This window comes from Artibeus jamaicensis, unplaced genomic scaffold (genome assembly GCF_021234435.1).
Source record: "Artibeus jamaicensis isolate MK-2021 breed Jamaican fruit bat unplaced genomic scaffold, CSHL_Jam_final contig_387, whole genome shotgun sequence".
In the NCBI taxonomy this organism is placed as follows: Eukaryota; Metazoa; Chordata; class Mammalia; order Chiroptera; family Phyllostomidae; genus Artibeus; species Artibeus jamaicensis.
This window is the reverse complement of record NW_026521812.1, coordinates 15,056,475-15,084,456: the sequence shown is the minus strand read 5'-3', so window position 1 is coordinate 15,084,456 and position 27,982 is coordinate 15,056,475. Positions and strand designations below refer to the sequence as shown.

General features: G+C 38.1%; 2 protein-coding genes and 1 pseudogene across 5 annotated transcripts in view; 1 reads left to right on the top strand and 2 right to left on the bottom strand.

Moving 5' to 3' along the window:
- MCM9 (minichromosome maintenance 9 homologous recombination repair factor) overlaps positions 1-27,982 on the bottom strand; it is a 79,050-nt gene that overhangs the window by 45,066 nt on the left and 6,002 nt on the right. For 3 of the 4 annotated variants that reach the window (XM_037128849.2, XM_037128856.2, XM_053664781.1), the window contains exons 4-7: positions 27,644-27,725; positions 21,632-21,832; positions 18,051-18,176; positions 16,316-16,435 (exon numbers count right to left, since the gene is read on the bottom strand). In XM_037128849.2, the coding sequence (XP_036984744.2) occupies positions 16,316-16,435; positions 18,051-18,176; positions 21,632-21,832; positions 27,644-27,725 (529 nt within the window). Of the gene's footprint in view, positions 1-16,315; positions 16,436-18,050; positions 18,177-21,631; positions 21,833-26,023; positions 26,133-27,643; positions 27,726-27,982 lie in introns of those variants that run through there. The other variant, XM_053664780.1, reaches the window with a different exon arrangement.
- ASF1A (anti-silencing function 1A histone chaperone) lies at positions 22-12,820 on the top strand. The gene is made up of 4 exons (XM_037128890.2): positions 22-488; positions 6,322-6,437; positions 10,971-11,147; positions 12,421-12,820. The coding sequence occupies exons 1-4, from the start codon at positions 380-382 to the stop codon at positions 12,631-12,633; spliced, it is 615 nt and encodes a 204-aa protein (XP_036984785.1). The 5' UTR covers positions 22-379; the 3' UTR covers positions 12,634-12,820.
- Positions 20,668-21,170, bottom strand: LOC119036994 (40S ribosomal protein S15a-like; annotated as a pseudogene).

Below are 27,982 nucleotides of genomic sequence, written 5' to 3'. Positions count from 1 at the left end.
GCCTTTGTCCTAATCCACACCAGCAGGTGGAGCCGCAGTTAAAGTTTCCGAGTCCATTCCGAGAGCGGGAGCCCTTCTTGCCTGCTGCGGAGGCCCTCGCTGGAGGAGGAGGGTCAGAGCTCCGGTGCAGCCAATCGCGAGCAACGCTGCTAGTTATCACAGCAGAATGGGCTGTAGTTTAGTGAAATAGGAAAGCTGCAAAACACTGTGGAGTGTTCCCGTGTAAATAAAAAGAGGAAAAAAAAGTTTCTCAAGTCGCTGCTGCACGACGTTGGGCCGGCGCTGGGGCGGGGGTCTGCGCTCTCCCGAACAGCCGCGCGTTGGACTTTATTGTGCCGCAACAAGCCCCCGTTCCCATTGTTTGTGTTCTTTTCAAAATATGGCAAAGGTTCAGGTGAACAATGTAGTGGTGCTGGATAACCCTTCTCCTTTCTACAACCCATTCCAGTTCGAGATCACCTTCGAGTGCATCGAGGACCTGTCTGAAGGTGAGTCGGACTCCCGCTCGCCTCCGGGCTGTCAGTTACGGGCTGCAGACGTTGAAAGTTTCCCGGGCCGGGCCTCGCGCGGGCGGCCGGTGCTTGACGCCGGGCGAGCTGCGGGATCCGGGCTCGGCTCTGCGGAGGGAAACTTGAAGTTGATGGACGACAGCTGCCGAGGCGCGGGAGGCTTTCGGCCGTAGCTCGGGCGCCTGCCGCGGCTCAACTTGCTAGGAACTTATTCGAGCGGAGGTAGCCATGTTGTCAGCTTTGTCTGGCGGGCGAGCGACTCGCGAGACCCGCACTCGCGCCGTCGGCGCTGGCCGGGGGTCGCGCTGGGCTGGCCCCGCTCCGGGAGCGGCCTCGCTGGTCTCCGTGGCCCCGACGGGAAGGTTCCGAAGGGAGAGGCATGTGTGTGGTCGCGCCGGCGAGTTAGCACCGGAGCCATCTTATCCAGAGCAGAGAATTGGGCCACCGACCCCGGCGTCACGACGCCTCCTCTTCGCGGGTGACGAACACGGCGCCCCGCCTGCCCACCCTCCTACCCCTGAGTGGAAAGGCGATTCCATTTTTCGAGCTTACGGTGGAGCTGCCGTACTCTCCTGGGTGGCCATGCCCGGCGGCTTTGGGGAGGAGAGCGAGGCTGTCGTCTCGCTGATTTCTGGCTCCCTCGACCAACCAGCTGGGGAGGCGGGCGCAGGCTCGGCACCGCGGGCCGGGCGCCGGCGCTCCCCGGGGGCCGCGGGTGCTCCCCGGCCGGCACTTCCCGGCGAGCGCTCGGGATGCTCTGGGCGCACAGGATGCTGGCGCGCAGGCTCGCCCGGACCGACGTGGACTCCTTTTCCTTAATGACTGAAATCTTCTCTTCTCTCTCTCAGGAAGAAAAATATTGCTAAGCTAGAAAGTTACATTTAACCCAAGATCAGAAATAAGTAAAACACTTAAATAATTCCCAGGACTAAGTAGTGTGAAAGAAGACTTTACTTCAAGAACGTGCTGAACTCTAATTAAAATAACTCCACATCCAAACACCCTGAACATAAAACACAAAAATGAGCTAGGAAATAAAAGGTAAAGTCCTAATGGCAATTCACAAATTTTTACTACTTTTTCTAAGTACGTTTTAAAGTATCCAAAAACATTTTTTAAATATGTGGAGTAGTCAATATTTAGGAAGCTGAAATTTGCCAAACTTTTATCTTCGCAATTTTATTAAATAAGTCAGTGCTTTATTTTTAAAATTTGAGTGGGGGGAAAGTTTAATTTCATCAATGGTAGTTTTGGAAATTAAATAGGGGGACATCTTTGAATTTACAAACTTATTTAATAAAGTGCTTTTAAAATTATTGCACTGATCAAAGCATATAAGACTTTTTCACTTTTAACAACTAGTTTATAAAATATCTATGTAATGTATTTTATGTAGGGTGTTAATTTTTAAAATTATAAAAATATACACTTAACAAACTTTGAAAAAATTATACAGACATGAAGTAACAGTCCTCTGTACCCAATGCCTTCCCAAGTAACCATAGTTAACACGTTAATTTGTACTCTTCAGTTTAAATACATTTATAAAGCAATATGCACATGTATAATATGTAGACCACATTTTGAAAGGTATTTCATTTGTTAAACTAACTTCTAAATAGGCCATTGATATTAAAATTAAAGGGGAATTTTCTTACTACTTTGAAACCACTTGATTACTTTCCCATAGTAATACTATAAGCATTTCAGTTACCAGGCCCATTTTTTTCATACTCAAGTCCATAATTTTTCCATCTTATTACCAATTGCATATAAAAATGAATGAATGCAAGCGAAATCATTGATCAGTTCATCCCAACTTATACTAGGGTGTTTTTTCTTGAGTGATAACTTCCATTTTAGGAGCCAGTTCTGAACAAGGAAGATAGATGACTCAGGATGTTGTTATAGGGCCTTAATATTGGATGGTTGAAACCTGCCATTCATGGAAGAACTGTTTCACTTTCAACGGAAATTTTACAATACTGATGTCAAGAATACTTACTTCTCCTTGTATATTTCACCCCCCTCCCCCAGGCACCTAGACTGGCCTAGATTGGGCATTGCGTATGTGTGTGTATGTTTTCTTTTCAAAAGCTAAAGCTGAGTCACACCAAAGCTGCAAAGGAATCTTTCAAAAAGGTGCCATGTTTGTTGTGTACTCCACCTAGAGGCTGGGTGATTTAAGGAAAATACTTTTATACTACTGCAGTTTCTTTTTTTTAATCTATTCTTGAAATGAAACTACAAGAAAAATTTTCACTATAATTTTGTCTCAAGTCTTAAGCCAGAGGTTGGCCAGTATTTTTACTTGTCAGCAGTCCCTTCTCCCCGCAATTTTTAAAATTTTACTATAAAAGCTTTGCTTCAGGAAAAAACCTGTGAGGAATATTTGCTTTTAAAATAATTTAGTTGTCCCCAATATGCCTACATATCAGTGGGATACCTAGTGTACCAGAATTGAGCATGGTGCTTCATACTTTAAAACCTGAGGCTTGTTCTGATTCCCAAAGACTACATACTGTTGGGTTGGCCAAAAAGTCTAGTACATTTTTTCCCATGTGATGGACACAACTAGTAGTGTTTAGTTGTCTTTAACTTCATTTGAAACAATTTTGTTAGATTGTATTGTGACAGCTGTCACACCAGCTCGCATTAAAAAACTTACAAAAATTCATGAATTTTTGTGAAGCATTTTAATACTGAAGATAAAATAAGAAATGCAACATTTTCATTAAGGTTTATTATTTCAAAAAAGGTAGAAACACAATAGCAACACAGAAAAAAATTTGTGCAGTGTATGGAGAAAGTGCTGTGACTAATCAAATGCATGAAACGTAGTTTGTGAAGTTTCTTTAGCCAAGTAATTCTTTGCTGTGGAGCTGTCTTATGCATTGGAAGATGTTTAGCAGCACCTTGGCCCTCTACCCACTAGAAGCCAATAGCAGGAGATAGCCAACACACTCAAATATATCCCAGTCAATAAAGTTACTGGTGAAAATGAAAAGCATGTCTTTTATTTTACAGAAAAACATAACGGACTTTTTGGCCAACCTGATACTTTCTACTAGATCACAGGTTTTTTTTAAAGTTCCTTTGATGACTACCTCACGCCCAACAGGATTACCCTGATTAAGTGAAAGGAGGAGTTAACTTTTAAAATTAACTCCTTCAGCTGATAACCTGTACAAAGCATCTGACCCTTTCCCTTGTTCCAATATAGGGGGCAGGGGAATGAAAGCTACGTTTTTTTTTGTTTTTAATTAAGGATAAAACTGATGCTAATATATAAATAAGTACTAAAAATTTGAAACTCAATAGTTACAGCAAGCATTCCTTAAACATAAAAAATTAAGGTACAAGTATTCCCTAGGTTACAGTCTAGATTATCTTCCCTTGACTAGTAAAGGAAGAATTTTATGTTCTCAGTTACATTTTTGGACAGAGCCCAGGCTTTTGCAGAGACAGCTTGGATTCTTATTCTTTGATTTACTGTGTGAATTTGGGTAGGTTATTTGGCCTTTCAAAGCCTCAACTTTCTCGTTTGCATAATAGGTATAATTAAATCCGTATGATAAAGCTGTTGAAGTTTAAACAGTAGGTGTGAAGTGGCATGACCAATGCCCAACACAGGTATTTTAGAAAAGGTTTATAAATCAAGACTGTGTCCCTGTCAAACCACAGGTGCCAACTTACAACAATTAGGAGGCCAAGAACCCTGTATGTAGAGCTATGAAATGAACAAAATATGAAAACCTCCACATGACAAGTCCTAGTCTTGTCCTCACTTGGCTAGTTTAATAGGTTCACACCCTTAAAAACAGTGCCACCACTTGGCTTTTGCGTGACCTACTTCACAGGTTTTGTAACCTTTACTGAGTCTTCCTCATCTCCCTGGTCTCTCTAACTTTGGACAGCCCCAAGGTTAGCTCCTTAGGAATCTTACCTATTAAATATTTAAAAGCTTCACATGTTGACAATTTCCTAACTTCATTAGATATCTTTATTATTTCCACTTGATATCTAGTAGACATCCCACACTGCCTATGTCTAAAACTAACTCCTGATTACTTTCCTCCCCATCCCCTACCAAAAAAAAGTGACTCTTGCTCTCTTATCGTCAAGATTTCTCCAGAATGTGACTGTTTTTCACCCCCATAGCTATGTGGTCCAACCCATGATAACCTTGCCTCATTTGCTGAAATACCCTGTTTCTTCCCTTGCCCTCTTACAGTTTGTATTGAACACAGCAGCCAAAATGACCCTTCTGAAATGAAAGTTGGATCATGTCACTCCTCCACTCAAAACCCTCCAATGGCTTCCCATGCCACTTAGAGTAAAAGCTAAAGTCTTTCTGATGGTCTTGAAAATTTTGTATAATCTGGCCGCACCCCTTACCTCCCCCGTCCTGGTGGGTAATGCCCTTTGCTCATCCTCATCCTGTCTTGGCAGCCTTGCTCTTTCTTGCCAGGCATGCTCCTATTCCTGGTCCTTTGTATTTGCTGTTCCTTCTGACTAGATATTTGTAGTGCTTGTTTCCTCTCTTAATCTCCATAAATAAATAGACGATCTGTTGAGAGGTCAGATGTAGAACTCTACATCTGGAAATGCACTAGAAGCTGGAAATAAATTGGCCTAGTTTAGGACAGAGCCATGATATAATGCATCTTTAGAAAATGACTACTGACTTCAAAAGAGAAAGTACAATATAAACCTAAAGGAGCTTTAGTTCCATGAACTGCAGTTTATAAATACCACATGAATAAGTAGTACTGATACTATTTCTGATATCTACTTAGGGGACAAAAATGCCTACACAATTACACAAAAATGGCAACACTTGGTGGCACCAACTAGATTCTCCACAAGTGACCCAGAAACACCCACCTCCTCTGGGAGGGCTGATCCAGTCTCAGGGGAGTGAATGCAAGAGCCAGGCCACACGCTACTGAACACACTGAGGGGCCCAGGCGGTCTCAGACGATTTGTATTTGTGAGTTTATTCCTTGCCCTGCCAAAGAGCAGGCTCCTTCAGAAGAGAAGTGGTTTTACTGGGTCCTCACAGAGCATGCAGTAAAAGGTGCTCAATCAAGCCTGAACTACATACAATGATTGAATTACACAGAATGTCTTGGGTTGCACTTTGGGTGTGTCTTGTTCTTCCTTGTGCCTTTTCCCACTCTATATTTTCAAGTGGGAAGAGAATTCTTGGTTTCTTCTTCCCAATTTAAAAAATGTATGACACAGAGGAGTACATTTAGGAAGAAGCCTGGCTCTGGCCCTTTAACAGTTGATGAGCTGAAGCCCCTCCTGAGCTACAGGGAACTTGGCCAATGCTTTTTCCACTTTGGAGCTGTTTGATGATTGGGATGTGTGCAACATAGTATGGGGCAGTTCAGTAAGTTAAAATATGACATGAATAAAGTGGGTGGGGGGTGTGATTCCATAGCCAACAAATTTGGGAAATGACAGACGAAGACGTTATTGGTTTTTACTGCATGTCAGAACACTACTGTGCCAGTGTGCTTATGCATCCTCAAGACAAGGGGGAAGCACTTCCCGTTTGGGGCCATGTGCTGTTGTTTTTGAGGAGCCCTGCCCAGGGACTAGGGTTTCACAGAAGAACATTCTGAGAAACTGGTATGAAATGTAAGAATTTCTTAAGGGCCGTTCAGTGCCTTCCTGGATTTTCTGCTATAAAAAGCCAATTTTAACAGCCAATAAATGGCTAAGTGGACATTAAAAGGGTTTTTGATGTCATCTTGTAATGTAATTACTGAATATGAAATAATGTTTTGCTTTTTAACCCTAGACTTGGAATGGAAAATTATCTATGTGGGCTCTGCAGAAAGTGAAGAATACGATCAAGTTTTAGACTCTGTTTTAGTGGGCCCTGTTCCTGCAGGAAGGCACATGTTTGTATTTCAGGTAAGGCTATTCTTGGTCAATATGTATGCCAAATATGCTGATTAACGGACCATCTCACATGGTTCTTACCCCTTCCCTTTGGGTTAAATCACTCTTCTGCTCCTGCATTCACTTTTTATCTGCTTCTCTCATGTTTAGGAAGTCTCTGTGTTATAGAGGAAGGCCACCTCTTGATTTTGTGTGCTGAGACACGTCAATGTGATGTTTACTTCAGGGATTGCACAGCATGCAGTAAACCTTATACTGTGTCATGGTGCACGAGATCGTTAATTTTGGGCTTTTTCTCTGAATAGTCCCTTGGTATCAAGACTTTCAGGGAAGTAGCTGTCCAGCAGCCCAAAACAGGGATTCAAAATGTATTCTACTCATTGGTATAGTTATATATATGCAGCTTCACTTTATGGTTTCAGCTACTAGTAGTGATGGTGATATAACAAAAACAACTTTATTTTAGCATAATCAGTAAGTAATCTAGGTTAACAGATATGTTAGAGATCTACTCTGATCTTGGATCATTAGAATTGAAGTCTAGTTTACAAAAGAATCTAATCTACACATTTTGTAAAGGATTACTCTTACAAGTCTACTTTTTACTATGTGTGAGGGCAAATTCTAATGTAAATTATATTCTCAGGTACCAGTGGCAGTACTTGGGTCTGTGGCAATACTTCATTGCCTTCTGTGTTCAAAAGTTACTCCTTTTAATCCATTTTAAATTGTGTAAAACTATTCAGTCGCTTTCAAATTATCCATGCTTATTAGAGGGAGATATTTATTATACTCCAAACAGTAACTAGCCATAGGTTTTTAAAAAACTGTTAATTTTGTTGCAAGTGTTTCTGCAGCAGAGTCCCATCAGTTCAGCAGAGTCCACAGAAGAGACTTCATCCAGAGAGAAAATTAACTCTTCCTATCCCTGATTCTCCATTTTCTCACTTCACAGATGGGACCAATTTAAGTGAATAATGTTGCTCAGATAATCTCATGACATATGGGCCAAGACTCACTCAAACCTATGGTATCTTTAGAGCTGCTATCATTCCCTCTCTTCTTCTAAATAGAATTATTCAGAATTTTGGTCTCTTACCTAACCCGGGTGCTTTTTAAAGATTTTATTTATTTATTTATTTTGAGAGAGAAGGAAAGGGAGAAAGAAGGGAGAGAAACATTGATAGGTTTGCTCTCATATGTGCCCCAACCAGGGACCGACCCTGCAACCTAGAATCAGCCTTTTGCTTTGCAGGGTGATGCCCAACCAAGCCACAGCGGTCAGGCCTGAGTGCTTTTTATTAAAAAGTGACGAGTAATTTATTGTACCTAAACCATTAAAAAAAACCCTCAAATATATTTAAAGTGCTGTTAACCTGGGTTGTGTGAGTACATAACCTTGGCAAAACATGTGGGCGGGTACCAGAGAATGAATGTGTAGTGGAAATCACTGCAGTTACAGGCCTGCTTCTAATACCGCGTCAGTACTTATTAGACACGTGTGACTTCAGACAGGTCCCCTGACCTCCTTTTGTTACCTATAAATGTGGAGTACTGCATAAGGATGTAATGAGGATTAAATGAGGACTAAAGCAGTCAAGTACAATCACTGACAAAAAAAAAAATGCCTTATTTCTATATTTAAAACTAAACTTTCATTCTTTTTTTTTTTTGAAGGAAAAAATATATTTATTTTGCCAAACACTTCTAGGAAAATACAGTATCTCCTATATGATTCAGAGTATTTGGAACAAATATAGTTGGACCATACAAGTTATTTCCTTAAATGCTCACCCTTAAGTTATGCTACTTCACTTTATATTTGCTAACAAACGTTTGCTCACTGGATGATTGAAGGCCATTCATAGCAGTTTTATGTAAAAAGTCATTTCTCTTTAAAACATAAAAAAATTAAACCCTCAGTTTACATTTTTTTCTTTTTATATTCAGACCAATTTGTGTGTGCCAAGCTTGTTCTAATTTCTTTTAAATCACTGGAAGAAAAATCATTTTTAAGTTTGCATTGGTTTGTGGCAATATTTGCATTCCACAATCAAATGCTATACTATTTCCTTTCAAATGGCTATCACTTAATTATAAACTTGCATTTTTTTAGCTTCTTGAAATTGTTTGTTTTATGAAGAAGCAATCTGCTTTGATCCACAAGCCTGGAGAACCCATACTTCACTGATGATTATTCATGATGTATTGGGTTGGCCAAAATGTCCATTTAGTTTTTGCATAAAATAAAAGACCCATTTTTCCACTTTTCACCAATAACTTTATTGATTTGGATGTTTTGAGTATGCTAGCTATGTCCTGCATAGTATAACATTGATTGTTCTCAATTAATGTCTCGATTTGATCGCTACCAACTTCATCCGGTCTATCCGACCATGGAGCATCATCTAGCAAAAAATCTCCAGCACAAAACTTTGCAAATCACTTTTGACACATTTGATCAGTCACAGCACCTTCTCTATAAATTTTTTTTGCATGAATCTTTTTTTTGCATTTCAGTTGAGTTTTTGCCGTTCTTGAAATAAGGAAACATACCAAAGATGTTGCTTATCTTCTTCCATCTTCAATATTAAAATGCTTGCACAAAAATTCACCAATGTTGCTAAGTTTGTTTCTTTTTTAAATGCACAGTGATATGAAAGCTATCATAATACAATCTAACAAAATTGTTCCAAATGGAGTTAAGGCAACTAAGCACCATAGAGCCATCTTAAAGAAAAAACAAATGAATTTTTTGGCCATCCCAATAGTGAGAAACTTGAAATGACATGCAGTGAGTGATATACCACTGCACATCAAGGGATTTTTATGCCACTACGAAAACTTGTAAATAAATCCCTATTTTTAAAACAAACCCTTAAAAATATTTTCTGTTTATGCTGTTAAGAACATTCCTAAGCTTTGGCTTACAGTGCTGTAGAAAAAAAATATTCAAAAATCTTTGCTTCTAGTGGTTTTCCCCTGGGTTTACCTTGGTGACAGTGCACATGTTGCCACAAAGCAACAGAGGAAGCACATGTGGTTTAGATCATATGTTCAGCCTATGTGTTTTACAGAATGTACCATTATCAGCAGAAAAGATTTTCAGATTTTGTTTTGTGCTTTAAATCAACTACCATAGTATTGTCCTCATCTGCCCTGACTTTGCCTCTCAGAACAAACATGTTTCTCATGAGTGTCAAAGCTAGCCTAAGATGTCCACACATCTGCCTAGAACTGCTGATTAGAGTCAAAGATCTCTTGCCTATGACTTCTCCATCCTAAAGAATCTAAGAGGTTTACAGGTTTTTCTACTTGATTTTGCTCAAACCTTGGCAAACAAATTTTAAAACACAAACATGCCTAGAACCAATTTGCTGAGAGGATGGGAAAAACTGGGGCAAAGTCTCCATATCAGTATTGAACTACCTCTATTTCCCATCTGTACCCACTTCTAGGGAAGCTGTCTGGGTACCCTGTGAGTAACCTAACATCTCTGTGGAGGGATTCTCAGGACAGACCCTCTCTATCCCTATTTTGATATCTTTTCAAAGAGATCATGAACCAATTCAGGGCAGGAACTGAGTTATTAATGAATTTCAAAATGATAATATATTGTGTGCTCAGAGCTGTGCCAGACATGAGATTGTAAAGATGAACTGGATGGGACTCCTGCCCGAGATGAAGCTTAGAATGACAGACAAGCTTGAAAGCTGTAAACCTATTTACGTTGTGAGACATCTGTTAGCGGAGGATTTATGAATATCATGAGTGCATAAAAATATTGCTATTGATTCTAACTTTTGAATTAGAAAAGGCTTCACTAGGAAAGATACATTTGGGGCAAACTTTAAAAGATTAATTTATCAGGCTATTCCCCTATCAGGGAAAGGACAGTGCAGGCCAAGGAAACTATATGTAAGGCAGAGGCATGAAAGATCAGTGCATGTTAAGGAACCTGTGTGATTCCAGAACAAGAGTAAGACGTGTGAAGTGAATGGAGTGTGAATGGAGATGCTGGTCGAAGACAAACTGTTAAGAGCCTTACAAATGAAGGTAAAGAACTGAGATTTTTATCTTAGAATTGGGGTTAATCATTTGAAGTTTTAAAACCTGGTGAAGGAACAGGAGTAGCGAGGAGCTTAGGTAGCTAATGCTGGCAACGGTGTAAATGATAAGCTAATTTTGGTCTGAAAAGTATGACTGAGAAAAGTTACAATCAATAAGACTATAGATTTGTTTACTGTATTTTACAAAGGGTTTTATAATTGAATATTGCATAAACCCTCATCCATGACAACATGCTATAGCCAGAACTGTTTTACTCAAGAAGTAGTGATGCTTTCAAGTACTCAGGGTACTTAAGTATACTGTGGAGAAAAATGTGAACTGTATTTTCTGGCTATAAGCCTTCCCCACTATAATTTTCAGGTTTTTGTTGCTGTGCCCTTAACTTATGGTGCTCAAGGTAACCAAAATTCTAGTCTTTGTTGCAGTTAACAGCCTTTTATGATGTATGTTTCTTTTCTTTTAAAATTATTCTAGGCTGATGCACCTAACCCAGGACTCATTCCAGATGCAGACGCAGTAGGTGTAACAGTTGTGCTAATTACATGTACCTATCGAGGACAAGAGTTTATTAGAGTTGGCTATTATGTAAATAATGAATATACTGAGACAGAATTAAGGGAAAATCCACCAGTAAAACCAGACTTTTCTAAGGTAATGTTCTGACTATTCCTTTCTAATATTTTTACTATGTAGTTTTTTAAGCAATTGACATTTCATAGTACACCATGAAAATGGCTGTGAGAGCAAGTAAATTTGAGGTCCATGTGCCAGCCAGGCAATCACGGTTCCATTACTATGGATGAACTCTCCGGATGAGTCATACGTATAAATAATCAATATTGGTCAGGCACGTTGAGTCTGTTGTTTCAGGAAATGAAAAGTACCTCCTGTAAGAAACAGACCTTTGTTTATGGCTGTCTTTATGGCATTTCCCATACATCATGGTTCTGTTCATTTCAATCTTTAGCACATTCAAATTCATGTTTGTTGTACTGATTATTCGATAATATTTTTGTTTGTAACTCTTCCCAAAATTGTGGGGGGGAGTTTTGCATTTGTTTTTCATATGAATGCTGTTTTCTCAGAACACCTATAGGCCTTGTTTTATGTGCTGTCGTTAAAGGTTAATTAAAGGTCTTAAATATTCCTGGTGATGGAAAATGGCTTAGCTTCCAAGGGAGAAGCTAAAATCTATAATTCAGTGTTTTAGAAAATAATTAGTACTTTATGATTTCCATTGGAAACTAATAGTTTAGTAACTGGTGATTTTTGAGGTTGAACACAACACCATCTACCAGATTATATAAGAAAACTTACATGGGGAGAAAAGGAATAAGGCTAGAACGTTTTTTATGGTGGTGTAGGGACCTTCCATTGATCTAATTTATTAGTTACCAGTATGGCACCTTGTATAGAAAAAAGAGAAGAAGCTACAATACTGTTTTTGAGAATGAGCCATAATAATTAAAAGGTAGGAAACCACTAACAACAAGAGGTTATATTTAGGGGAATATTTTATTTTCCTTGAACATATTACTTAAGAGACACCACCTCTATCTAAAAAACATATTAGTTTGTTAAAGAAAGCATCCTCTGAAACATTCACCTTCCAAAAAGAAGAGATTCTCTCCCTTTTATAAAACAGAAGTATTGAGGATTTAGATATTTTGTTAGAGAGTATTATAACAGATCTGGATTAATTCCCTCAGATTCTCCTTATCTTATTTCCATTAGGCTAAAGTAATTTCTTTGCTGCAGCCCTCATCATGTTTTAGATGCTTTTGACATATTATGCCTTTGTATGTATATGAATTTAGCCCTTTTGCAGTATTAATGTAAAGAACCATTTTATTAAGCTTCTGTTTGTACATGGTGATCTAACTTTCTTAGTGCTTACCATTGATGTATTTCCTTCTTCCTATAGCTTCAAAGGAACATTTTGGCATCTAATCCCAGAGTCACAAGATTCCACATCAATTGGGAAGATAACACAGAAAAACTGGAAGACGCAGAGAGCAGTAATCCAAATCTACAATCACTTCTTTCAACAGATGCATTACCTTCAGCATCAAAGGGATGGTCCACGTCAGAAAACTCACTAAATGTTATGTTAGAATCCCACATGGACTGCATGTGACCGCCTGCCATCCCTTTAGTACAAATTAAGCTATAAAAACACACAGAACTATTTCCCTGAAATCCCATAATTCATAGTCACTAAGACATAATGTGAAGAATTTGTTTTAAAAACAACCTGTAGAAAGTTTATAAGAAAACCAGTATTTGAGCAAATTGTGGAATATAAATACAACTATTTTTAAGTATTTTTTTCTCTAATGTGTTATTTTATTTGTTCTGAAACTAATCTGATTAAAATATATATTCTTTTCTTCTCCTATATATGTAATTAAAGCCCTTGTAAAGAAATATAAATTATTAGACCAGATTGTAAAGATGTCTTAACCTCTTGGACAATAATCTTTGGACCACTAAGTTTACTGGCCTTCAAAAGAACAAAGTACACTTCAACTAAAATGTTTCTTTTAAAGTCTTTTGGCCATGGTCTTTGTTTTTGTAAGAGTTTAGGACATAAGAACACTTACTGAACCATACACGTCATTATCACCCAAAGAGTCAACACATGAAAAGCAGATACAAACTCCTTCAGTTTAAGGACAGGGGTGTATTATGACTTAGGTCATTTCATTAGCTTTATGATAATATTATAAACCTAACTCTTTAAAGTTTTTTTCATAGTTCATCCATTGGCAGCAATGATGCAAAAACAGTGGATGTGGGCAGGTATATAAGCTTAATCCTAACAGATAAGTTACTATTTTGGAAATAAATATATTTTCACACAGGTAGTGCTCTTCTCCATATCCCCCGAGACTCATGCAGAATAAGATTAGACATTTTTGTAGTTGACAGATTCTAGATAGCTTTTCCAGATAAGTTTTTTTAAAGCAGTCTTGGAAAGGAATTCATTAACTAAAGGGACCAAAAGGTTCTTTTTCTTTGATAAGAGCTAGATCCTTCCTCAGAAAGTTTCTTATGCTCCATTAAATTAAGTGTAGAATATTCTCATGACTCTGGCTGCTAAGTAAGACATCAGCCATATAATGCAGAGTTATGCAGTGCCTTCATATCTAAAACTTTTATACTGTACTACACTTTTTAAAACTTTCATCTTGAGGAAGGGAAAGGGGCATTTGTCTGAATTTGGAATTGAAGTTGTACATATTTCCTGTCATTCTAAAAGAGTGAATTTGTGAAGCAAAATTTTGCTAAATGTTAAACTTTGAAATTTAATATATCAGATTATTAAAATACTGTCCACTAACTAGTTCACAGACTTTAAAAATAAAATACATCCTACTGTTAAAACTATAAAGAAAATTTTTTTTGTCTAATTGCAATTAAAAGAAAATGTTAAACTATTAAAAATAAAGTAATACTTTTCAACAAAGAGCTCAGTGATTAATATAACAGGAACAAGATATATGCTTGTTAGAAATACAGCATATATAATCCAGATTACCAGTAAAACATTTCACTGCTGAGTTTTTATTCTGGTAGATTCTACTGGTTTTTATTGACAACCAAGTGTTAGGTTTCACTGTAAATGGACAGCCAATTTTCACAAAATCCTGAGACTTCAAAACTTATTTCTCAGTAAAAAATGGCATGTTCTATAAAATAATTTTAATATTTAATATTTAAATAGGAAGTTTAGAATTCAAAATGAAGAACAAAGAAACCCAGGTAGCCTCATTTACAGACACAATTGAATTATGGCGAGAAGGTTTAGAAATGTTTTTCCCCCTTTTGATCATAGTAAATAGCTATGTCCAGGGAATATAAAATGAACAAATGACTTATGCCACAGAAGAGATAGGAGAGGGGGTTGGAGGAGAGGAGAATATCATCTCGGCTGAGGAAGCATTCAGAAGGTCTGAGGAGCACACATGCGTGTGTTCATTTATAACCTTATGTAATCTTAGGTTTCCGTGTGGTCATAACCCTCTGGTTTTAAGATGTGGGGTTTCTAATTTTACGAAGAAGTCTATGGCAGCAGTTTTCAAAACTTCACTGTAACCCATGGTAAAAATATTTTAAAATTGTAACTCCATAACACAAGTATATGTTTATATTAAGAGTTTTTATGAAAATGCCTCCTTATAATGAACCTTTACTATTTGCAGTAATTCTGGTATGTTATTGATTTCACCCTGAAAGTGCTGGTTTTGACTCACTGATTGACTTTTATGACTCTGCACTGAGTTGTGATACACACTTTGAAGAAGGAGTAATCTGGCTCTTTTGGTAGATGTAAGTGGTAATAACTTTTTTATAGTTCTAAAATAACTTATATTCCCTCTACCTGTCTTTTTTCCCTCATATTTGGATTATGATCTTGGCATTTAGAAAAGGGAAAAGTGCTAATACAGTGAATCAGTAGCCATTCACTCTAAAACTGTCCAAATACTCTGGAATTACTAGTAGCTCACGAGATAACTTAGACTCATTTCTTGGCACTCCATTTTTATGTCTAATGTTTCCTAATGTACTTAGGAAACATTCCACATAACTACTTGGGGGTCACCTTTATTGTTTGTTGCTATCATTCTATACAGCTCTAGAACAATGGGACGTAAGAATTTTAAAATACATGTGAATTGTTCTTTATATTCTTGCCTACTTCCCTTCCAATATCTGGTCTATGCCTCTCGAGTCACAAATCCTTTCTTGTCAATTCCTAATGTACTGGTCAGTTATATTCTAAAACTGGAGAGCATCTTAGAACTGAGCTGTCATTACAGAGGACCATTAATAGATGGTCCATTAATGGATGCTTTATGATAAATTTAAAATACAAGCTTCTGAAATTTGAACACAGGCCACAGATGTTAGGCTTCCCTGAAAAGTAGTACATAACATTTACAGAATGTGTAGATCAAAGGCCTACTGCAGAATAACAAGAAATATTTCCCTAGTGATTGTGGCATAAAAAACAGAATGGCATCAAAACATGTTTTTTAAAATAATTTTTTCTGAAAGTCACTTTGTCATCAAATCTTGAAATTCTATCTGCAAAGGCTTTTAAATGTACTTGTTGAAGAATCACTACAATGTATGAATAAAACTCCACATTGCAATGATGAAAATACACTGTGCACATACTAAGATATTTTCTACCTAAGAATTTTCCACAGGAGTTACTGTTGCCTGTGAGATCTATGAGCATGGAAATACCCTCAGCTTGACATCATCTATCTATTTTATGTAAAGTAAGACTTCTTCTCCTCCTATATAATTTATTTCAACATTCTGTTTGCTGTGTCTTTAAAAAATGCCAGGGAAAACATACTTCTTCCTGCATAAGTATGTATGAAGGTAATCACAAGAAGAAAATGAGAAAACTGAACAGGATCATTCAAAACTAAGATGCAAAAAGATAAACGGAGTAAGTTTTTGTAAAATAAGTGATGGTGGAACTTATAAAATATTTTCTTAGTGCTATAATGACATGCTATATGTTTCCTTAATTTTTGGCAGTAACTCTCAAAAATTAGCTCAAAATTTATGCCATTGTCGGTACTTTTCCATCGTCCCCACGTGCCACGGTTTGGGATTTGATCTCTAGTCAGAGCACATACAGGAGCAACCAATGAATGCATAAATAAGTACAACAAACTGATGGTTCTCTTTCTCTACCTCTCCCTTTCTCTATCTCTACAGTCAACAAGTTAAAAAAGAAAAAAACACATTGTGTTAGCTTCTATAGTGACATTAAATAAAACCGTCATGTAAAATACCTGCACTAGTAGATCCGATTCCTGTGGTGAGCACCGATCTTGGTGTAATCTTTGCTGCGTATTTGAGGAACTGAGATTTCCCTGTGCCAGGGTCCCCAACCAATAAAAGATGAGATTCACCTAGGACAGAGCGAATAATGTAAAATTTTTAATTTCTATGAAAAGACCCACAAACAAGTGTAATTAATCAAAAAGAAAAATGGTCCATTTGTATTTTATATAGTGTTTCTGCTATATACTTAGGCCATTTGAGGAAAGATTTAACTAGAGTATCTTTAGAAAATTTAACTGTCATCATAAATAACAACCTTAAATAGTTTTTTTTAATCTTAGTTTTTGAATGCAACATTTAAAGTCAATTCTTTTAATAGATTCTGTGCTATTTCTAGATATTCAAGCCTATGTTTAACATTTTTTAAAAATTTATAAATTTTCTGATTTTTTATTTAAAGCACCTTTTTAAAAGCAGGACTTTATAAGTGCTTTATATAACTATCACATCACTTATTTTTATTTTTTTAAAGACTTTATTTTTTTAGAGAGGAGAAGGAGGGAGAAAGAGAGGAAGAGGAACATCAATGTGTGGCTGCCACTTGAGCACTCCCCACAGGGGACCTGGCCCGTCACCCAGGCACATGCCCTGACTGGTGACCCTTTGCTTTGCAGTCTGGTGTTCAATTCACAGAGCCACACTAGACAGGACACTATCACATCATTTATGATTCTAACAGTTAAGTGAAAACCTTTTCATTGTATGAACATTTTAGTTTAATGAAATATCGATCTTAAAAGTACTCTCATTTTTCAAATGTAACACGAATGAACATGAATATATAGTGGTGTGTACTATCTCACTGATCAAACAAATTTCTTCAGTAATATTTGAGTATTTTCTACGTGTATTAATAGGAAACTCCTATTTAGGTACAGCATTAAGCAGACTGCCTTGCAAACAGTAGCTGATCAAAACACCATACACACAAACCCAGTGACACTTACTGTGCTACACTGTACTGCCTGGTTTCAGAGTACCTGCTAACAGCATGACTGACAAGAATGTATTTGTATTTTTTTTGGTTTAGGTTATTATGGTTATTATGGCTCTCATATGGCCTACATGAAGACCATAATAAACCTTTATGCCAGATTCAGGTCACTTAAGGGTGTTAGCTGCAAAAGAGCTTTCTGCCATTTGGACATAATTACATACTTAGAGTAATCTTTGCCTCAGTGCATGAACTACAGCAGCACCACATGGCAGATGGCACATTTGCAATCCACCAGCAGAAGGGGAATCAGCAGGCAGGTGACGAGAGCAGCAGTCTGAGAGCAACACACTGACAGTCACACATGGAGAGACGCTGACTTGGAGCCATTAAAAAGTGCTATTTCTAATCTTTGCCTCTTTAAGAGATATTGTGGATCTAGTAAAAAACACAGACAATAATAGAAATGTAAAGATTTTACTTTGTGGCACCCTGAGAGGGTAGAGCAAAACTACATACAATCATTGAAAAACTTAGGATTTCTTTTAGTCTTTGGAATTCTAGAAAGTAGCTCCTGATATATAGATGCTGGGCTAATTATTATTAGACAACCAGATGACTGTCAGCTTTAAAAGATTACATTTGGAAAATAAAGCTCAAAAAGCAATTTTTATTTAGGAAAAAAAAACATTCTAGCTTTTCTCCTTGTATGTGTTACTATTCCTTAGAAATGTTAAATAGGTACTGACCTCTGACTCGTGTTCCTGTGGCATCAGTCCTTTGAATCCCACCAGCCAGCACCATGGCCACAGCCAGCTTTACTAGGTACATCCCGAAAACCTGAGGGCATAAGCTGGCCAGTATTTCATTCCTTCCTAGGAAAGGCAGAAGGATTACAGTTACACCAACAGTTTTCAAGAAATCGTAACACAAATTTCCTTCTTATCTTATCTTCCTACAATACTCTGTCATCTAAAATGGTTAAGAGTACCATTTCCAAATGACTAAAAGGAGTGAATAACTTAGTTCTCCTTATTAATGTCACAAGATGAAAAGTCTGCTTTATTCCTGGTGCTATCTACTTAAGTTTCTATACATTTATCACACTTAGAGGGGACAAAAAAGAATCTTTTCTCCTTCATCAGGCTAACATTATTCCTTAAAAAATAATATTGGCTGCATTTTCTGTACAGTAATTTCAGGAAAATTACTCCGCTGTATAAATAAAAAGAAAGGGTTTGATCTCAGAACAGTGAGTTGGAATTTGGGAGCCAAAAACCTTTAAATACAAATATTTGGAGCTTCCCCAGAGGTGTAAGAATAGTAAAATCAATCCACCCTGTGAGACTGTTCAGCATATTGCTCTAAGCCTTAGGTGGCAAACACAAGGCCCTCAAGCCAAATACCTCCCTCCACCCTGTTTTATTGGCCCAGCTTCTTGTTTCTACTGGGCAGCAGCTGCAAGCTCTTGCTTAACTGTTAAGGAGTAGTTAATTACATTATACAGTTCTAAAATTACATTTTATCAGCCCTTTGAAGGCAACTGAGAGGCTGATGTGCCCCCCCCATTGTGAAAATGCATTTGATCACTTAGTATCAGGATACTAAGATCATCATAAATTTCAACTCTAGCAATCAAAGCTGGAGGTCTTAGATTCTTCGGATCAAGTGCTTTAAATATGAGAATATCAGTTTTTCAGTCTGAGACTCTGCCTATCCCATCCATGAATACTGTTGGTATTTCATTTGGTTATGGGCCTAATCAACCAACAGAGGAACCTATGAGATTCTAACAAGCCTTTCTTGAGCCTCTCTTAATTTACAAGGAATTCACTACTGTGATGGTACTGTCTATGTTCATGTTACCAGTGTTAATGTCCGCATGCTGGTAACTAATTTGCATGTTTCAGGACCTTTATACTCATGTCAGTTTGTACTCATGTTTAGTGATAGCTGTTTTGAGGAGGAAAATAATCGTACAAGTACTACTTTAGCTGATGATTCCAGTTCTAGAAGCTTTCCTGTGAGACAAACCATCAAGTAAGGGAAAGGGACTTCCTCTACAATGTATGGCCCAATACACGAAGGCTACTTTTTGTAATGAATCAAAATTGACTCAGTCATTAGTTACATTGCTATGACCTGGGCTGGCAGAAATAGTGAAGAAAGAGGGGGACCAAAAAGAATTAAGTATACCCTGCAAGGAAGTTCATTAACTCATTAACTCCTGAGGTAGAAAAGCCCAGAGGAAAAAAGATGAAGTCCTGGGATCTAAGCAGAGGAGAAAACCTGGCAGCAGGCAGATAAATTCTGACCAGAATCTGGAGATTACACATACAAGCAAAGAAGGAAGAGTACCCCAAAGCAACTGGCTATTGGGAGACATCCAGGCCAAAACTAAACCAAGGAGCCAGCTTTGCTGAGTAAAGGTGGACTCAGTGACTCTTGTGTCAGAAACCTGGACTCAAATCCTGGTACTACTACTTACTAGCTGTCTGACCTTGGGCAAGTTTCTTAACTTCTCTGCCTCCATTTCCTTACCTCTAAAATGGAGACAATAATGGTATCACACAGAATTATCGAGGATCAAAGGAGTTAGTAAGTGTACAGCTCAAAAAACAAACAATACTTGGCACACAGCAGCAGCAATGTACTTAACTGTTAACACATTACCCACATTACTTGTGCTTATTTCTGAACTTCAGACTTCCTTACCCTGTAGTCAACACAAAGGATATAGTAGGAAGGCAGGTCTGAAGTACCAGATAATTGTAAAGGGGAAGGGCCATTCCCCTAATTTGTTGTCTAAAGTTGAAAAACTTGATTTTTTGGATCGTGATGATAGAAGTTCCCATGGCTATATCATGGAAGAAAATGTGTTAAAATGGATACTAGCTCCCATCCTTCCCTCCCTCTGAAACTTCTGGTTCTAGATCATGTCAATAGTGTGGCTATGGCCCTCAGCTACTCCGAAGAAGAGGACTTCTCAGATCTAAGATAACAAGTCACTCCAGAGTGGGCTGACGGCCCAACGGACTCCCATCTCTGGGTTTGGGTTTCTATCCAGTACCTAAGCATCAGGGTCATGCAATCCCTGAAGTCACTGTAAGTCCGAATAAAGCCTGTGGCTCCTCCTAGTCAACACCCACAGTGTCAGGTCTTAATGAAGCAGGTCAATCTCCAAGAGCTAAGCAGTCAAGCTTTAGACTAGCTGGCTTTAGATTGCTAGTCCCTGGCGTTAGACTAGCAAAATGAAGCTAGCCTGTCACATACAGATCCTCACCTTCATCCACTCTACCCAGAACACACACATATACTTTATTCTTCTCAACCGAGGCATTTTATTTGCACATATATATTATATGCCTAGAAAAAGAATCTCAGGATGTCCCCTCCTGTGTGTTTTCATCTCTCTTCTTCGTGGCCCATGATGCCTGCTGAGGTTGCCAGCACAATGAAACCAAACTGATGGGATAGAAGCAGGTTGTTCTGCCATTTTTCTAGATCTCTGAGTTGCACATCAAATCTGGGGCTAATTGTGACACTTGGTTAAGCTGCCCACGAAGTTCACAATTTTTCCAGCTCTGTGATCATCAATAATTTCAAACTTGCCACTGCAACCATGCTTCATCATTAGTTAGACACCAGACAATGCTAGAGCACCACCTAATAAGAACCTGGCATTTGCCTTTGTGTGGGGCATTGTGGACCCTCTTGAGAGCATCTGGCAGGATGTTTGTGTGCACAATTACAGCAGCATGGAAAGATGGTGGAAAGAGCTTAGCGTCACAGAAAATTTTTGCTGCAAAGACAAAGCAAAAATTTGTCTTTGCAGCAAAATTATTTTTTTGCATCTCTCCATCCCTCATCATCTCTTTTCTTCTTATCTCCTATTTTTAAATCTTCAGAATAGTGTGAAGATGCCCATATAATTTAAAGGACATCTAAAAAGAAAGAATGGCTTTAACTTTAATAGGATCAGGTGTCATAATCAGATGAGTTTTGCCTATTAAAGGAGGAACTGTATATTTAACTGGTAAAGAAGGTAGAAAATTCTGAAGCTATTTTGGTGTAGCACAAGATGTTAAAATACATAGCCATAAAAGAAAAGTCTCCTGAAAGTCTTCCAGATCTCTAAACACAAAGGGCCGTGCCAGCAAAGGGTTTCAGGCCAGACAGTGGCTAGAGGCACTAACTGCCACTGCTGTCCTATGAACTCAGTCACTGAGTTATGGAGCATGTAAGGCTGCCCCCCAATGACAGACAACATGTTTAACTACTGAATGAAATGCCATTGATGATTATCAGCTTTAGGCCCTTAATCACACACCTGCAAAGGGATCACTCTTGTAGTGTTCCCAAAAATCTTCAAATTCCTTTCGGACTTCCTCATCCAGGATGATCCCTGAAGACTGCTCATTATTTACTTGCACATAGTTGGCTTTCAGGACTATCTCCACTTCACAGCGGACATCTTGCTGAAAGGGCTTCCACCGTTGCATTACGACCCCATAAACAGTGAGGTCATCACCTGGGGAAAAGCATGAAGTGAGTCCAGCAATGGCATCCTGCATGTTGGGCACTGACTCGCATGACAAAGACTAGAGCTAAGACATGAACCACTACCTGACCAGGATGTAGAGTGTTGTACACTCATCTGACACTCATTCAGAAAACAATCTGAGTGCAAAAACCATTGGATTACTGATTTTTTAAAAAGAGGTACTTGTATCTGCACGACTCAAGCTGAAGTCAGCATTTTTTCTTAATCTGTCACATTATAATCACGCCAAATTTTTATTTCACTGGGAAAGTAGTTTACTGGATGATTTTTTTGTCATTATTACACTGGATGAAATGCTCATCCTCTCAAAATCCCCAGCCATATAGTTCTCATTTAAAGAAGTGAGAACTGCAACCAGAAGGTTAAAATATAATCAGTCTGCTGTCAGGAAAGAATATTGTGATGACTGATACTACTTTTAGTTTTTTTATATATTACTTTTTACTTAACACATTTGTTAACATTTAATTCACTGCCTTTTTTTAGTGAACAACAAAAAAAAATGAATGAACCAAGAAATGAATGAATGAATAACTGTCCTACATTAAAGCGAGTTTGAATAGACTATGAAAGCCCAGGACACAATCCTGCTTGTTGCTTTGTGGTTGGTTCCCTGACGGACAAAGTAGTAAACTTTTATACATTTTCCTAAGACAACTTGGGTAGTTTACAGAAGTCTTTTCCTAATACTGACATCTATGCTTATTATTATGTATAATTAAATGCATCAATAACAAGTCTTTATAAATGCATGGCATTCAATATTTTGGCACTAAAGAAAAGCCCCCCACCAAAAGACATAAACCTAATCCCTAAAGAGTTCGATCCTGTTGAAGAGAGGATGTTGGACATATTCCAAACCCAATCCTGTTTGTCTTGTACAACAATATTGTCTCTGAAATTTACTTCTAAGGCTGTGTGAAATATACATTTGCTCATACAAAATGCCTTATACTCTCTAAATTTCAATGTGTAACATGTGATCCAAAGAACTTTTGATTTTCTGAAGTGTTCTGCAAAATGCTAAATTTATGGAACTGATGGCAGCAATTCACATAATAAAAAGCCAACTGCTAGCCAAATGAAACTTCATTGTAACAAACAAATTAAATAAGTGCTTTATAAATTTTCAAGATCCTTCCTGAGCTACTGCCTGGATTGTTTTCCAAACCCAATCAAGAATAATGATCATTTATTATATTGTCTGCCCCCAAAGTTTTAGATGAAAATGACCAGGGCAGCCCTGGCTAGGTAAGGTCAATTCAAGTATTGTCCTGATGCACCAGGTTGTAAATTCAATCTCCAGTCAGGACACATATGAGAAGCAACCAATGAATTGTATAAATACATGTAACAATAAAGCGCGCTCTCTCAAATGAGTAAGTTAAAAAATTTAAGAAAAAATAAAAAGGAAAATGACTGGGGCCACTTTACAGAGGACTTGGAACAGTCCTCTACTATGGTGATTTTAATGGGTAATATTTAGGTTCTTTCTCAATTAGTCAAAAGTGGAACTTAACTTTTAGATACAGCACATACTAGTAAAAATCTGCCTTCAATAAGCAGTCTGATAACTGGAAGCTGTGGAGTACTAAAGAATGGCCAGGATCACTAACTCATCAGTTCTGGATTCCCCACCACTCACTTGGCTATGTGACCTTGGGCAAGTTACCTAACTTTGCTGAGCCTATGTCTTGACCTATAAAATGGGACTAATTACATTTATATCACAATAATATAGTGAGAGTTAAGTCAAATAATGTTCGTAAATTACTTAAAATAATATCTAGAAATATAAGTGCTCAGTAAATAGTTGTTATTATACTAAATCTACCTTACATTTATAGACAACTAATACCTTAAAGAAGCTTTTAATATATTGCGTTTTGAATGGCAGATTCATATGATCATCAGAACAATTATATGTATAGTCCAAGGCAACAGATTCTCATTTTAGTTTCCTATCATAAAAATGATAAACAATGTTATTTTCCGAAAGTGAAATTCCTTACTATCATACGATCTAGTCTGTGTGCGCCACGCTGCCTTCTGAAGTGCATTTTCCACTGTGGCCGTCCCTAGTCAGACCCACCTCTGATCTACCGCCCTGAGATGTACCAGCACACGACCTCCCCTGTATGACTCCACGTGTCAGTTTGTGGCTCCGAACCAGACCGTAAATCCCTGAAGGGTGAGGGTTTATTGTCTTTTCATTCTCACAAAAGTTTGTAGCTGTGGATAATGAAAAAGCTGTTGACAGACTGCTTCCACACATTCTGATTTATTAGAGACATTTGAAAGAAAAATAAGAGTTTTTTTCAGTGCAGAAAAAATTCAGTTAAAGAAATTGTATGGAAACACCTTATTTTATATCAAACGGTATTTTCACGTTCAGGCTAAGCTCATACAAGCATTGCTTTGCTGATACAGATATTACAAATTTGGGTTAAAATCTGGAGTCCTATATGAACAAGGTATTTTGACCCAGATTGTCCATTTATCAGGAAATCCATGATCAAAGTTGTCACTTCCTTAGTATACTCTTTGAATAACTATAAACTGTTAATGTATTTGACATAAATTTCAAACTATGAATTGGTGATTCTTGGTTGGATGGGGTGAGTCTTTTGATAAAGAATTATTTGACTCTAGATACTGAACTTTCATTTCCATAGTGTTGCCTCATCATTTTAGTTTTATCTCAGTAAATATTTCATAAATGAGGCATCTGGAGAAGTGTAAAGTTAAGAAAAGGGAAGTGATGGAATTTGGTGAAATGAAGCAATTTTGATCCTGGGACATGGAATAAGATCAGATGTAGCTGCTACTGCCCAGCATACACACCTGTGCTATTTGTTGTTTATAGAGATAAAGGGCATTTTAGAGAAAATGAGACATATTTAATGCAGAGAATATTGAGGTAAATTAAAAGGTAACTGCTTCTACTCAGCTAAGGTTTAGGAACCATTTCCATTTTTTGACCCACCTTCAATTTAACTTAAATGTTAAAAAAGGAAGTGGAACCATGACTGGTGTGGCCCCGTTGGTTGGACCTGGCCTGAAAAGTGAAAGGCTGTGGTTTGATTCTGGGTTAGGGCACGTGCCTAAGTCACAGATTCGGTCCCCACTGGGCTGCGCACACAAGAGGCAACCAAAGGACGATTTTCTCTCACATAGACATTTCTTTCCCTCTCTCTCCCTCCCTTCACCTCTCTCTAAAAAAATAAAGTAAGTAAAATCTTTTAAAAAGGAAAGTGGATAGCCCTGGCTGGTGTAGCTCAGTGGATGGAGCAAGGGCCTGCAAACCAAAAGATCTCGGTTCGATTCCCAGTCAGGGCACATGCCTGGGTTGCAGGCCAGTTCCCAGCAGGGGCCAGTTCCCAGCAGGGATCGCATGAGAAGCAACCATACAGTGATATTTCTTTCCCTCTCTCCTTCCCTTCCCCTCTAAAGATAAATAAATAAAATCTAAAATAAATAAATAAATAAAAAATTAAAAAGGAAAGTGGAAATTGTTAGGCAGTTTTTTTTAATCAACTTTTTAGAGAAAGAGAACACTGGAGAGAGGCGGGGGTAGTGGAGAGAGAGGGAAACAGCTGTTTGCTGTTCCACTGATTTATGCATTCATTGGTTGATTCTTGTATGTGCCCTGACCCAGGATCAAACCAACAACCTTGGCATAGGTGGACAGTGCTCTAACCAACTGAGCTATGTGACCAGGGCTTGTTAGGCAGGTTTTAAGTTATTTGGAGTAAGAGTAAGAAAGAGAAAGGATAAGTTTTCATATCCTCCTCATAGACAAAGGTCTGGACAAGGCGTGAGAATGCATGTCGGGAACAGAAGATAGTGGCTTTAAGGGAACAGGTTTCTAAGAGAAGCTTATACAAGATTTGTAGCTCTGTGGACAACATGAAAGTCTAAAAATCCGTAAGACTATCAAGCTCGGTAGTAGAGTCTTAGTCAGTATGGAAAGATGACAGTGAGGGGGAAGAATGCATGATGATGCCTATGTTGATCTACGGAAAACATCAAGTACTTTGGTTACAAAAAGTTTTTGATTAAAACCTTAAGAGATCCCTGGCCATTGTGGCTCAGTTGGTTGGAGCATCGTCCCATAAACCGAAGGTAACAGGTTCAATCCCTAGTGAGGGCACATACCTATGTTGCAGGTTTGATCCTCCTGATCAGGGCACATACAGGAGGCAACAGATGGATGGTCTCTCTTTCATCGATGTTTCTCTCTCTCCCCGTTCAACTTCCCCTCTGTCTAAAAGCAATGAAAAATTGTCTTCAGGTGAGAATGGATGGATAGATAGATAAATAAATAAATAAATAAATATTTAAAATCATCACTGTGAAGGCAGTCTGCTCCTGTCTGTGATCTTTACCCTTCCCTGACCTTCACCCTTGCCCTGTAAACTTTATAGCCCTACCCTCTACCAAGAGCTGAAGAAAGTCCCCTTTATTCTCTCATTCTCTTTTTGCATTATAAATACAAGTTATCTATCACCAATACATCCATTTCAAAAAAATACCAAATTTTATTAAGAATACCTCGTAAGATACTGCAGAAGAGAGAATGGTATTGGCTCCCTTGGCTGACACTGCTGATTTACAACACTTTCTAATATTGTAATTTTTCAAATAAAACCTTTGCCTACCATTTTAAAAATAAAAACAATAATTTAAAATTCAGTGTAGAACACTTCAATTTTATAGGCATGGACTGAGATTAATCCTTGCCCTTCCACAAATACTTTTTAAGTTTGATTCTTCCCAAGCTCCCAATGAGAAGAGTAAGGGGGGACAGGGTGATTTGAGAGGGGCAAAGGAGAGCTTAGGAATTGTTTGTTTGGCCTAAAGATCAAGATATAACTAAGAATGACATCAGAACAACTAGGCTTCTGAAGCACCGAGGCTCACAAAGTCTTTAACTCACCTGGAACATTGTAGACCATCTCATCATGAGACCTAAATAGTTAACAAGATGCTGTTCACCCTCTGCTTAAACTCACCACCATCCAAGGCCCATGTTGGACACCTCTGATTAGTGGATACTGAGTCAAAGTCTGCCTTCCTGCACCTCCAGCTCACTGAAACCCAACAGCATCTTCTGTACTTCCAATTCCATTTCTATATGCCCATCTTCCAATGAAAGAAACTTGATGGTCATGTCCTTTCTGAGGCTTATCCATGCTAAACATCCACAGTTATTTCAGTATGATTCAAATTCCCTCCCAATTCAGGCAACTGGCTAGTGGAAATACTGAGGACCCTTAGAGGACAGAAGACCAAAATCAATGTGACTCCTATAGTGGTGTCACCAACACAGAACACAGAGAAAAAAATCACTTCCTTTCATTTAGACATCATTAAGGATGCAGTAGCATTTGACAAGAGTCACATTCTCTGATGCATCTTATATAACTGCCCACTAAAACCAACCTCTTTAAAATATGCTGCTGTTAAGCTACGGTATACCGAAGAGAGTCCTGGACTAGACGTTGGTAGATCTGGGTTCGTGTTCCAGTTCTGTCATTTAACTTTCCAAGTGGCCCTAGGTTAGTCAGGTTCTTCATCTATGAAATAAGTGGCTGGACTAGACAGCTAAGCTCCGACCCAGCTTCCTCCCTGCTATCACACCCCACCTCCATGTCACTCTCTGTTCTCAAGGTAAGCAATCAGGTCTTCACACTCGTTCTTGGGAAAACAAAAAGTGGCTTTTCCATATCAATATATTGAGACCTCTTGTATAAGTTAACAAAAGTTAATTCTTACCAGATTTGCAAGTGTCTACTAAGTCATCTTCTAGGATAACCTTCATAGATCGTGGAATACTTCCAATAGACAGTCGTTGAACCTAGCCAAGAAAAGAAAACAGATACTGAATATGCTTAAATACATGCTAAGTATTCTGAACCTAACAATTCGTCAAATTACCATTTGTATTTCTCTGGTATTGTCATACAATATAATTAGAATGTGAATTTATGGAATTTTCTTGTAAATTGTGCATACTGTAATTTTAGGAATTCATTAAATCTAGAGTAAAATAAGAACACCAATATCTGGAAAACGTTTCCAAATATAATTTACCTTATGGGTGGTCAAAATAAA